Source organism: Macadamia integrifolia, chromosome 1 (genome assembly GCF_013358625.1).
Source record: "Macadamia integrifolia cultivar HAES 741 chromosome 1, SCU_Mint_v3, whole genome shotgun sequence".
Taxonomy (NCBI): Eukaryota; Viridiplantae; Streptophyta; class Magnoliopsida; order Proteales; family Proteaceae; genus Macadamia; species Macadamia integrifolia.
This window is the reverse complement of record NC_056557.1, coordinates 10,188,356-10,201,471: the sequence shown is the minus strand read 5'-3', so window position 1 is coordinate 10,201,471 and position 13,116 is coordinate 10,188,356. Positions and strand designations below refer to the sequence as shown.

At 35.0% G+C, this 13,116-nt stretch overlaps 1 protein-coding gene across 1 annotated transcript; it reads left to right on the top strand.

Annotated features, from left to right (window-relative positions):
- The first annotated feature begins 11,623 nt into the window (after positions 1–11,623).
- On the top strand, positions 11,624–12,091 carry LOC122060234. Its single transcript, XM_042623458.1, has one exon. It carries the CDS (start codon positions 11,624–11,626, stop codon positions 12,089–12,091), a length of 468 nt encoding a protein of 155 aa, XP_042479392.1.
- The last annotated feature ends 1,025 nt before the right edge of the window (positions 12,092–13,116 follow it).

Here is a 13,116-nt window from a genome sequence, read left to right as displayed (position 1 = left end):
AAAAAAAAAAAAAAAAAAAATTTACCACTACACTAAAACCAATTAGTTGTAGTTAGAGTATAAATTTATTTTTTATACAGAGTGGGAAATTAGTTCTAGAGTTATCGAGTGACCCAAACATGTGCCTTTTGCTCTGATACCAACTGTTGGTCTTTTGTATCAACAATCCTCCCTCAAAATTTTTTTGAGTAACTTAAACCTGCGACATTGACTTTGATACCAATTGTTAGTCTTTTGTATCGACAATCCTCTGTCAATATATTTCGAGTAACTTAAATCTGCTACCTTTGCTTTGATACCAATTGTTGATCTTTTGGATTAAACGTTTATCCACTATACTAAAACCAATTGGTGATAGCGAGCAAACTTTATAAATATGTTTGAGTCTATATTTTTCTAAGTCCTAAGTTTAGTCAAACATATTATAATTTTTTAGAGATTTTTCTTTATAAATTACATTAAGTATTTTATGAGTGTTTACCTATATAATTTCAATTGAGATGTAGTTGAAATAAAATAACTTTTAAAAAATTTGTAGGCCTTTATTGGTACACCTATAAGTGCATTTATTAGTCCAATGAGTTATATCCAATGACTTTTCCTTCAAAATATCTTACAACTTGCCCACTTGCATAGATGTATGGTACATCAGTAATTAGGCTTTATATTTCCCTTCCATTTTAAGGGACGTTATTTATAGTATTACCATATACAACATGCATGTATCTTAGAGAATACATAATGAACATGAATTATAACTATGAAACAACGAACATGGCATTGGAGCACATGCATCACATTCTAATCCATTAGCAATTATAAGAGACTTGAAACTCCTCTTTGGTCATTTAATGAATTCAACCATTTCGATCCAAAGGGCAATGTGACAATCGGCCATTGCCTCTAATTAATGGCCTTAGATTTATAATTCTCAATAACTTAAATTGGTTAAGACACTATAATTTTTGTATATTTTTTTTTTCTAAATTATATGTCAAGTCTTTTGTTAATGCTTGACAAAATATTTCCAATTGAAATGTAGCTTGAATAAAATAGTTTGTAGGTAAGCTATAGTGCTTTGTAGACCCGTAAGTTCATCCAATAGATGAGATCCAATGACTTTTCTTTGGAAAAAACTTGTAACTTTTTCACATACATAGATTTATGGTTCTTGAGTAGTTGAGCTTTCTATATCCCATATGTATCAACTCCAATTCAAAACTACGCTATTACTCAACAAGCCCTCTCATGAAATAATACAATCAGAAAATCTCCGTCGCTTTAATGACCAATTATGCACCCTGGATTATATACGCTTTAACTACCTCCAACTTGCTACAACCCTCTTGGAGCCACGACCTATGAACAAGAAGCCAAGTTGAAAGTTGACCTCATAAGGTACTGCTTGCAATATGAGCCAAGACCTGAAAAGGTTCCAACCCACACCTAGGGCATTATTACCCCCACAAAGTTGCCTCAACACCGTAAAGTCTCCAAAGAACGTAAGCCACAAACCCTTGCAAGAAACAACCCCATGAGAGTGCAACACATTATGTTACAACCTCCCTCCACTGGAGCCACAACCTACGAACAAGAATCTCTATACAAGCCGACTCGATGAGGTACCACTTGTGACACGAGTAAAGGCCCAAATATGTCCGAACCCCTACCTACGCCACTACTCCACAAAGCTTCCTTAACACCATAAGGTCTTAAAAGCATGTAAGTCACAACTCCACAAGAAGAACCCTTGCAAGCTAGAGCCTCTCTTCAGTGGCTTTTAGAGGGGCTTTAAAGTACATGAGAGACAATAACTTATATGTTACGAAAATGAAATAATAAAGCACAAAAATCTATGCTATTGATATCTTCTTCTTCTTCATGATGCTTAAAGGACAAGTTCTTCATATTGATCTTTAAGGCTCCTTAGTATTTCTTCGTTCTAGCATGAGAAATTCATTATATTTTGATTGGGTTGACCAGATTAAACTGAGCTAAATATTTTTTATTTTTACCATAAAAAATCATATCTTTCAAACTACAAGTCCAAATTGAATAATTCAAAATCCGTTGGAAAGATAATTTGAGTACTCTTTAATGGTGTAAAAATAAGATACTGCTTTAGACAAAATAGATTTTGAAATTTACATTTGAAAGTGGATCCCATATAGATAATAAATTCAAAGAATCCGGATTCACTTTCCATATATGTGGGGATTAATTACTCTCCAGGTATATGGTGTATTGCTATCACATATCCTACCATTGATAGAAGATTCTTCTCCGTTATCTCCTAAACATGGTTTAAAAATCTGGTCAAAATGTCATAATATATATATATATATATATTCACTTGTAACTGAAACAAAATCACTATCAAAATGTTAGTGTTAAAATGGATCAAAATTTGTGAAATTTACAAAAATTTCATCGAAATGTTTTGATTTCTATATTCGATTTTAATAGAAATCAAAATAGGTTTGAACTCCAAAATTTCAAACCTTGCTCCCCTAAGAAAGGTGATAATATTGGAGCATACATACGAGGAGAGGATGTAGGCTCAAATTCAACCAAGGGATGCAAGTGGGAAAGTTCATAAATTTGGGATCGAATTGAGCTCAAACCTATATGGCTACTCATTTTGGTTCAAAGTTTTAGCTCTAATTGCATCCCTAAAAGCCATGTTTAGAACCCATCTCAATTATCTATAAGCAATGATCAATATAAGAATTTCCATTGTGATACACATTCCTAATGCCACATTCATTTTAATTATAGTGTATTGGAGACTTACCGTACATGGAGGTTTTTGTCAATGGGGCGAGAGAATGCTATCTGATAGTACATATACAGATTAGTGTACGAGCATCTTCAGCCTAAGGCAGCACAATCTTTTACTATCCATTGTGTCTTGGGGTAGATACATGCTATCTGATAACATTCTTTCTTCCTTTCCCTTAATAGGTATTGTTAAGTTTGTCTCGAATTCTTGACCCATTTTGAAAATTGACCCGCTCTGACATATTTTGGTGGTAACTCGAATGAGAAGTTTTATGAGATCTGTGATGGAAGCAGAGGGGTTGGGCTAATGTATAGTTCGACCGGATTGACAGCGACTTGGAGTATATAATGTACTATCATCTTGTTGAGCATGGTCATTGTATTTTGGGGTTTTTAGAGCTAGGGTTTCAGGGCAAATTTTCTCATCGCTGTTTGGGTGTAATCTCTCTTCTGTATAGTAAAACAACTTCTTTTTTGCCTGAGGACGTAGCACACCACATCGGTGTGTGAACCTCGTTAAATCTCTATGTGTTGTGTGGATCTGATTTTTTCTATTCTTGTATTTCTTGGTGTTTGCTCTAACAAACTGGTGTCAGAACTTTGAATTACTTCAATCAATGGCTTTAACGAAATAAGATATTGATAAGTTTGAAGGCAATATCAGTTTTAGGATGTGGCAGGTTCAAATGATGATTGTTCTTACACAATAGGGGTTGAAGAAAACTCTTCTTCAATCTCTATTTGGGAAGACGAAGAAATCTGTAACTATGTCCGATGATGATTAAAACAAGTTGGATGATAAATCTATTTCAGCTATTCAGTTGTGTCTCTCAGATGATGTTCTACAAGTTCTCTTAGAAAAAATGGCTACAGAGTTATAGACGAAGTTAGAGAATCTTTACCTCACCAAATCCCTCACCAATAGGTTGAAATTGAAGCTGTAACTATGTATCCTTTATATATGTGAAAGTACTTCCATTCAATCTCACATTCTGAGTTTAATTATATTGTTGCTAATTTACAAAGGATTGATGTTAAAATAGGCGATGAGAATTTGACCTTATTTTGTTATGTTCTCTACCTCCATCATATAAACATTTTAGGAACACCATGATTTATAGTAGAGAGACAATCTCCATTGAGGATGTAAAAAAAAATCTGCTAGGCCAATAGAAGATTGTTGATGAGTTAACTTCTATCAATAAATTTGACGGTATTGGTTTGATGGCTAGAGGGAGAACAAATGAAAGGGGTTCAGATGATGACAAAAAGAATGCTAGATCAAAATCTAAGCCAAAGAATTTGACCTGCAATTACTGTAAGAAAATAAGGTATATTAAATTTGAATGCTATAAACTTTTAAATAAGAAGAAATCAGGTGGTGGTGCCCAAAATCAACAAAAGAGAGATGATTCTATAGAAGCTAGTATTTCTGAAGATGAGAGTAAGTCTAATATACTTTTGATGACTGATGACAAAATCAAATCACAGGATGAATACATTCTTGACTCTGGTTGTTCCTACTATATGTGTCCCAATCATGCATAGTTCTCCACGTAAGAATCAGTTTGAAGTAGAGTTGTGTTGATGGAAAATAATGCCTCTTGTAGGACTATTGGAATAGGAGCAATTAGGATCAATGTGTATGATGGCATTGTCAGAACCTTATCTAATGCTAGATATGTCCATGATTTGAAGAAGAATCTCATCAGTTTAGATACTTTTGATTCAAATTGGTACAAGTATACAGTTGAAGTTGTAATCATGAAAATTAGTAGAGGTGTTCTCTTATTAATGAAATGAATTAAGGTTGGCAGTTTGTATGTGTTGCAAGGTACTATAGTCACTAGATCTATTGTAGTAGCTTCACCATCTATATCTGAATCAGATGCCACAAATTTATGGCACATGAGGTTAGGTCATATGAGTGAAAAAGCGATGACATTATTAAGTAAATGGGGTTTGTTGTGTGGTCAGAGTGTAAGAAAGATGGGATTTTGTGAGCATTGTGTGTTTGGGAAGCAGAAGAGAATCAGTTTCAGTACTGCTATTCACAGGACAAAGGGAACTTTGGACTATATTCATTCAGACCTATGGGGCCCTCCAAGGTTGCTTCAAAGGGTGATGGTGTAAGGTACTTGCTTACTTTCATTGATGATTTTTCTAGAAAGGTTTGGGTCTATTTCTTGAAGCACAAAAATGAAGTATTTGTCACTTTCAAACAGTGGAAGAATTTACTTGAGAAGCAGACTGAAAAACAAATTAAGAGGTTAAGAACCGATAATGGCCTAGAGTTCTATGAAACTGACTTTAATGAGTTATACAAAAATGAAGGTATTGCAAGACACTATACAGTTGTTAAAACACCCCAACAGAATAGAGTGGTAGAGCGTATAAATTGAATCTTGTTAGAAAATGCATGTTGTATATTATCAAATGCAGGACTGGGCAAGGAGTTCCGGGCAGAAGTAGTTAACATAGTAACTGTGTTAGTGAATCGATTTCCTTGCACATCTATTGAGTGCAAGACTCCAGAGGAAGTTTGGTCAAGTAAGCCTGCAGACTAGTCCAATTTAAAAGTATTTGAATATTCAGCTTATGCATGTATGAATAAAGAGAAGTTGGAACTTAGGGCTAAGAAATACATTTTTCTTGGGTATGGATCTGGAGCGAAAAGATACAGGTTGTGGTGTCTTGATCCAAAGTCCCTAAATTTTTTTATTAGTAGAGATGTTACTTTTGATGAATCTGCTATGTTGCATCCTACGAAAGAAGCTCATGTTCATTATGATGAGGGTCAAGAAAAATCTAGAGAGAAGATGGAGTTTGAAATTAGTGGTTCATCTTCAAACAAAGCATAATCTACTTCAGTTCAGCTGCCTACTTTTAATGAAGGAAATGATGCTAAAGAGAATCAAGAAGAAGAGCGGTACAATATTGTCAAGGATAGACCAAGGAGGAATATTAGACAACCACAAAAGTATGGGCATTCTGAATTTGTTGCTTATGCATTATCTGTTGCAGATACAATTGAAAATAGTGAACCTGTAATATATTCTGAAGCTATTACTTCAGTTGATTCTACAAAATGGTTGATTGCCATGAATGAGGAGATGGAATCTCTTCATAAAAATCAGACTTTGGAGCTTGTCAAACCGAGAAAATGAAAGAAAATTGCTGGATGCAAATGGGTCTTCAAGAAGAAAGAATCTACCTCAAGTGTTGAAGATGCTAGGTACAAGGCACTGTTGGTTACAAAGGGCTACAATCAGGTATAAGGAATTGATTTTAATGATGTTTTCTCACTTGTTAAGCATAGTTTTATTCGTGTTCTACTTGCTTTAGTTGCTATGCATGAATTGGAGTTGGAGCAACTTGATGTGAAAACAACATTCTTGAATGGTGAACTAGAACAGATTTATATGTATCAACCTGAAGGGTTTGTTATTGAAGGTAAAGAAGACTATGTATATTTGTCGAAGAAGTCCCTATATGGTTTGAAACAGTCTCCTAAACAATAGTATAAAATGTTTGATTCAGTTATGGCTAGTTTTAGATACTGCAGGTGTCAATATGACTATTGTGTTTATTTCATAAAGTTCTCTGATAGGTCATTCATATATTTGTTGCCTTATGTTGATGATATGTTGATTGCAGCAAAAGACAAAAATGATATCAACAGGTTGAAGGAACAAATAATTTTTGAATTTGAGATGAAAGATTTGGGGGCACCAAGGAAGATTCTTGGTATGGATATTAAGAGGGATAAAAAAGCAGAAAAATTGTGACTATCTCAATAGCTTTGGTATGAAAGATGTCAAACCTGTAAGTACTCCTATTGCATCTCATTTTAGACTTTCAGTTGCTTTATCACCTCAGATAGATGAAGAGTTGGAAAACATGCCACGTGTTCCATACTCTAGTACAGTTGACTCCATTATATATGTTATGGTTTGCATTCGTCTTGATATTTCACAAGTTGTCAGTGTGGTGAAATGATATTTGTCATATTCAAGTAAAGCTCATTGGGAGGCAGAGAAGTAGATACTTAGGTACTTGAAAGGGACCTTTGATGTTTGTTTGGAGTTTGGGAGGAATAGTGATAGTTTATCTAGTTATGTTGATTTAGATTATGCAGGTGGTCTTGACAAAAGAAAGTCACTCACATGCTATGTATTTATTCTTGGAGAAAGTACGGTTAGTTGGAAAGTTACCGGTATTATAGGCTACAATTGCATTATCTACTACTGAAGCAGAGTATATGACAGTGACTGAGATAATTAAAGAATCTATTTGGCTTAAAGGTTTATTGGGAGAACTCAACATGGACCATGAGGTGACTGTTGTCCATTGTGATAGCCAGAGTGCTATTCACTTTACTAAAGATCCGATGTATTATAAGAGGACGAAGCACATTAATTTTCAGTATGATTTCATCAAAGAGATAATTGCTCAAGACAATATTCAAGTGTTGAAGATTGGCACTGAAGACAATCTAGCTGATATGATGACTAGGCCTTTGTGTGTAGCTAAGTTCGAGAATGCTCGAACTTACTTGGCATTTGCAGTCTTTGAGTTCAGCCCTTTGGAGGGCTATTGGAGAAGATGAAGATTTTAGCTAGTTGTTTGTTTGTTGGAGGAGAATTCAAGCCAATGTAGAGATTTGTTAAGTTTTTCTCGAATTCTTGACCCGTTTTGAAGATTAACCCGCTCTGACATATTTTAGTGGCAACCCGATTTAGAAGTTTTATGAGATATGTGATGGAAGCAAAAGGGTTGGACGATGTATGGTTCGATCGGATTGATAGCGACCCCCGACTTGGAGTATATAATGTACTATCGTCTTGTTTAGCATGATCATTGTATTTTGGGATTTTTTTCGAGTTAGGGTTTCAGGGCGAGTTTTCTTGCCGTTGCTTAGGTGTAATCTCTCTTCTGCATAGTGAAACATCTTTTTCTTCGCCCAAGGGCGCAACACACCACATCGGTGTGTGAACCTCATTAAATCTCTATGTGTTGTGTGAATTTGGTTTTGTTTATTCTCGTATTTCTTGGTGTTTGCTCTAACAGGTACCATATCACTAATTCATTTATGAACCATTTTTCCCTTGATTCATACCTTCCACCAACCTTATAACGATCAAAACATGATATCAACATCGGCCGATACTGATATGTATCAGCCGTAACCGTGGTTGCCACAAGCCCACAGTAAAGTTTCACATTCTCACAAGATGAAATTATTTAACCTTCCGATCATCCAAAGTCATGTCCAGTAAAAAACTCTTGCACTGTAATTAATTAACTAACCAATTTATTTTTTTCTAGGGTAGAAATTAACGAGCCAAGTTGGAGTGAGCTAAAGTGAAACTCAATAAACCCTGCCATATGTTTTTCTCTATTAGAGGTTGGATAAAACGGGTGTAGGTCTAAAGAGCTGATTTTACCTTTGAGCCCAAACTTAGACTATGTCGATTCAACTCCAACCCACCCTCTCTTCTAAAAAGTAGAACTTGAGTGGTAATTTTTGGTAGGACGGCCTATACTTACATGGCCATAAGGTTATATAAAAGTTAGGAAAAAGTATCCCTCCACCGTGTAGGAAGGTTCATCACATTATTCTAGGTTTACAAACCCTAATAGAATTTTCTATCTAAAAGAAAAAATTTCTCCAGATTTGTTACTGAAAAATTCAGAAACAAAAAGGGAATCACAATTTGGTGCTGTAACCCCCTAATGAGCGAGGTGACTCCAACATGATTGTTTCCCTTGACAGAAAATCCTACAATAACCAAGCCACAGAGCTCACCCACAATTGGACTCTCTAATATATAGATCACTATATAAGAACGATAACGAAAAACCTAAATTTAGCAAGTTTTAGTCAACGTGGCTGAAAACAACAAGTCACAAGAGACTAAGGAAGACTCCGACCAAGTTTGGTCACTTACTTCAAAACTCTTGACTAGGTTTCAATTTTTTCTTTTCTCGACTTGTGCGACTTGCCTTAGTCAACAACTGCTTTTCCAACAATGCAAGCTAGTGTAACTAATTTTTTTGGGTATTGATAATTTATGAAATTAAAGCATGGCACAAAGAATCTGAATAATTGACTGACCTTGATTCCAATTATAATAAATTCTCAAACCCCTCTTTTAAATTAATCATGAATGCAGTTTAGATCTTCAATTTATTTTTCCTATTATTTTGATCATTAAAATAGTAGAGATGTAATGAAACTTACATTTTGTCACAACACGTAAAACTCTAAAACCAGAAAAACTACAAAAAAGTTGTTTCTTTTTCTCAGTTCCATTTTCTAAAATTTTACTGATTTCAGTTGATTTTAATTCAATTCAAATCAGGTTATGGAGACCTAACCTTATTCAATTCCAAAATTTTAAACTTTAGGCCCTTGGCACAATAGTAAGCTTGCTTGATCATAATTCAAGTCAATAAAGAGCTTCTTTGAAAAATGGGAATAAATCTACACATTTTAATTATGATCCTTTCTAACCTTTACAATGACATGAGCCTTATATATATAGTAATTGACAGATTTTGTAAAAAGCACCATTCTTGATCTACTTTCGAAAATAGTGAGAAGTTAATTTTCATTTTCAACGTTATTATTTACATGGGAGGTACAGAGATCTTTCCTTGATGATCATGTGTAATCTTAATCTTTTACTAACTAGTGGTAGCAGGATGTACGTATTGCAATCTTATTTTCACTTTCTTTTAATATTAACCGTCCATTTAAAATTAAATTAATTTAAATCATCTATTAGTTTTTTATATTGTAACTGATTCCTAGTTTTTAGGGTGGAGAGGTAACGGTTACGTAACTTGTCTAATATTATTTTTTATAAAAATAAAAAATAAAAATAAAAATCCAATATAAGCGGACTCCTCCATCGATTCTACTGGGAAATCTCAATTCTCTCTCTCTCTCTCTCCTTGCTTCTTCTTCAACACAGTTCCTTCATTCTACAACCGCCATCATCATCTCTCTCTCTCTCTCTCAAAATAGGATGAGGTAAGAAAAAAATAAACATAACTATTTTCAGGCACTGAGCATATAAAAGACTTGGCCACACATATCCAAATACCATGTTTACATATTAATCATCATAGAAGGGATTTGGACAGTACCATGGATGCAAATCTTCAGTGAGATTGGTAAACAAAACTTCAACTAGACTGGAGAACGTTGAAAAAGGAAGAAGAAAGAAGGAACAATCTTGAAGAAGAAGCAAGGAGAGAGAGAGAGAGAAGATTGAGATTTCTAAGCGGAATCAAAAGAGAAGTCCGCTGAGATTTTTATTATTTATTTATTTAGATATTAATAATATTAAATAAAGTTGTAACTATTCACAATTCTATTAGTAAGATTAATATATTTAACACGTGTCAATCATATCACTTACGTAAATATTCATCGGGCTCCAGACGTTTCGCATTCCTATTTTCCTGTAAGTGCCGTGATCATTTTGCCAAAAATTAAATAAATAAATAAAAATCACGTAGTAAGTGTCGTATAGTGGGGTGAGGATTACGCGCAGTTATGGTAGTTTGTCGTTTGCCGTTACTGGAGTTTCGCGGCTACTGCGCGTGCAACTGTGCCACGAACCCCTAGTGCCTTCACCTTCCTTCGTTCTTTCCTAGTTTCCACTGTAGCTGCTGCTTATACTATATCCTCACGTCTCCACCACGCGGAGCTGTGGGATTGGAACTTTCTTTGTTCTGTTTTGACATTTGATTCACATCAAAATGATTAAAATTCAAACAAATCCATTAACGAATAGATACTGACGTTGACGTGGCACGCTTTAGACCCATAAAGTGTGTCAATCAATCAATTGGTTTGGCTTGATTTTGTTTCATTGATCCCCGGTTTCTGCTTCTTCTAGTTCCATAAAACCCAACCTAAAACCAACCCGATAAAGGTTCGGTTTGATCAATGTATTTAGTCGATCCAATGGATAGGGATCGATTGGATCCCTAATCCCAATCCAACTTGGTTTCTTTTTGTTGGTTCTATAAAATTTCAACCCAAAACCAAACCGATAGAAAGGTTAATGTTAAGTTTGTCTCGAATTCTTGGTCTGTTTTGAAGATTAAGCTGCTTCGACATATTTTGGTAGCCATCCAAATGGAAAGTTTTATGAGATTTATAATGGAAGCAGAGGGGTTGGGTCAATTGTAATTTAGGGGTTTCAAGACAAGTTTTCTTACCATTGTTTGGGTGTAATCTCTCTTCTGCATAGTGAAACATCTTTTTCTTTATCTGAGGACGTAACACAACACATCAATGTGTGAACCTCGTTAAATCTTTGTGTGTTGTGAAAATCTGTCTTGATTTATTTTTCATATTTCTTGGTATTTGCTCTAACAATTAAAGATTCAGTATCAATTTCTAATGGTTCTATAAAACCCCAACCTAAAATCAAACGATAAAAATTTGGTTTGATCTAGATATAGATCGATTCGACCGGTTCGCCTGTTCGAGCTGAACTTTTGGAATCTATATATATACCTTAACGCTTAGGAAATAAAATATTACGGCACGTGACACTATCCATGTACCTTGTCTTAACTCCACAATGGGAAAGACACGTAAGATCTTTCTCTGGATAAGTACAGACTACCCACATGTCACTATCAAAATCTGCCAAGTGTCATTACCCCGGAATTATCTTTACAAAAACGCACATGGATGACACAGGCTTCTATTCCCAAACACGGTTTACCCCCGTGTCCAAATCTGCTTTAAATACACAAGTGGAATGGATAACTCAAGACACACACACACACGCTTTCTTCCTCAAACAAGAAAGCCATGGTTCAAAGCATTATATCCTCCATTAATGGATCCTCTGTGTTTCTTCCCAATCTCTCACAACCCTCTTCAAGAAAATCCTGGTGCCGGAAAACTAGATTGCGGCGATATCCGATGACATTAGCAGCGGCGAGAGGAGATAATTGCGGTGGTGGGAGTGGAAGAGGAAGGCTGGTGGATGAGAACATGATAGTACTGAGGAAGCGTATTCAGGAGATGAAGATGGTGGAGAGCAATCAGGAGGCGCCTGAGGAATGGATGGAGTGGGAGAAGAGATACTATACAGATTATGACTCTGACGTATGTGAGGCAGTGGGTTTGCTGCAAACCCAACTCATGAAAACTAGGCCAAGTGTAGCTTTGGGGATGGTGGCTCTTGTTACGCTTAGTGTTCCCACATCCACGTTCATGGTTGCCTTGCAATTGATGGAGATGGCCAGGAAGATCTTATCTGAGATTCACCTCTAAGTAAAAACTATTATGATTTTTCTTGTTTTTAATTTAGACTCTTAACATTGTTAACAATTAGGTGATCAGTTTGTATAGTTAAATAAAAAATTTAAACACCAAATTAGGTGATCAGTTAAGACAAGCTACATGGATTATGCTCTCTCTCTCTCTCTCTCTCTCTCTCTCTAAAGGTTGTCAATTCAAAAACCTCCTAACTAATAAGGTTGCGTTTGGTAGTCATCATTATGGTTTTTTTTTTTTTTTTTTTTTTTTTTCGAGAATAAGAAAACGAACCTTTCATTTGATGTTCACAATTTGTTTTTTCGTATTTTTCTTTTTAAATGAATCGATTAAAAAAATATATGGAAAAAACAGGAAAATGTTTCATTTGGAAAAAAAAATCATGTTCCCGATAATTTTCCTAAGGCCAAAACTTCCTCTATCTCTTTGAAACTCTGAGGAACCAAAACTCTCTTTATTTTTTTAAAATTCTAAAGAACTGGAGTGGTGAAGAATTTGTGAAGAACTCTCGTTCAATCCCTACTCTCCCTCAACACTATTCATCATTGGTCTTCCTCATCCTTGTCTCGATGAAATCAGAATGAGAAACCATTTTCGTGAAAAAAAAATCTCATCCAATTTCCTCTCTCTCCCTCATCTGTGTCTCATTTAAATCGTTTTAACAAACACCAATTTTGAAGTAAAAAATGAATTTTTAATACAAAAAAAAATTATGATTTTAAAACAAAACGTCATCTTGAACAAAAACATTATCAAACACAGCCTAAATTATTTGATCTTTGCGGAATTTAAAAGAAAAAAGTTTCTTATTGATTGTGCCATGTGGCGGTAATCAAAATTACAAATGACTGATATATCCACAAGAACGTGCACCCACTGATGATAATGAAAGCCTCATGATCACCTCTAATACCTGGTCCCGAGAAATACTTCTTTGAACAAATCTTGGTGCGTAGGAAATTAAACTTCTCTGTTTATTAATCTTTCCATACAAGTAAATAAAACTGAGAGCTTCTTCTACC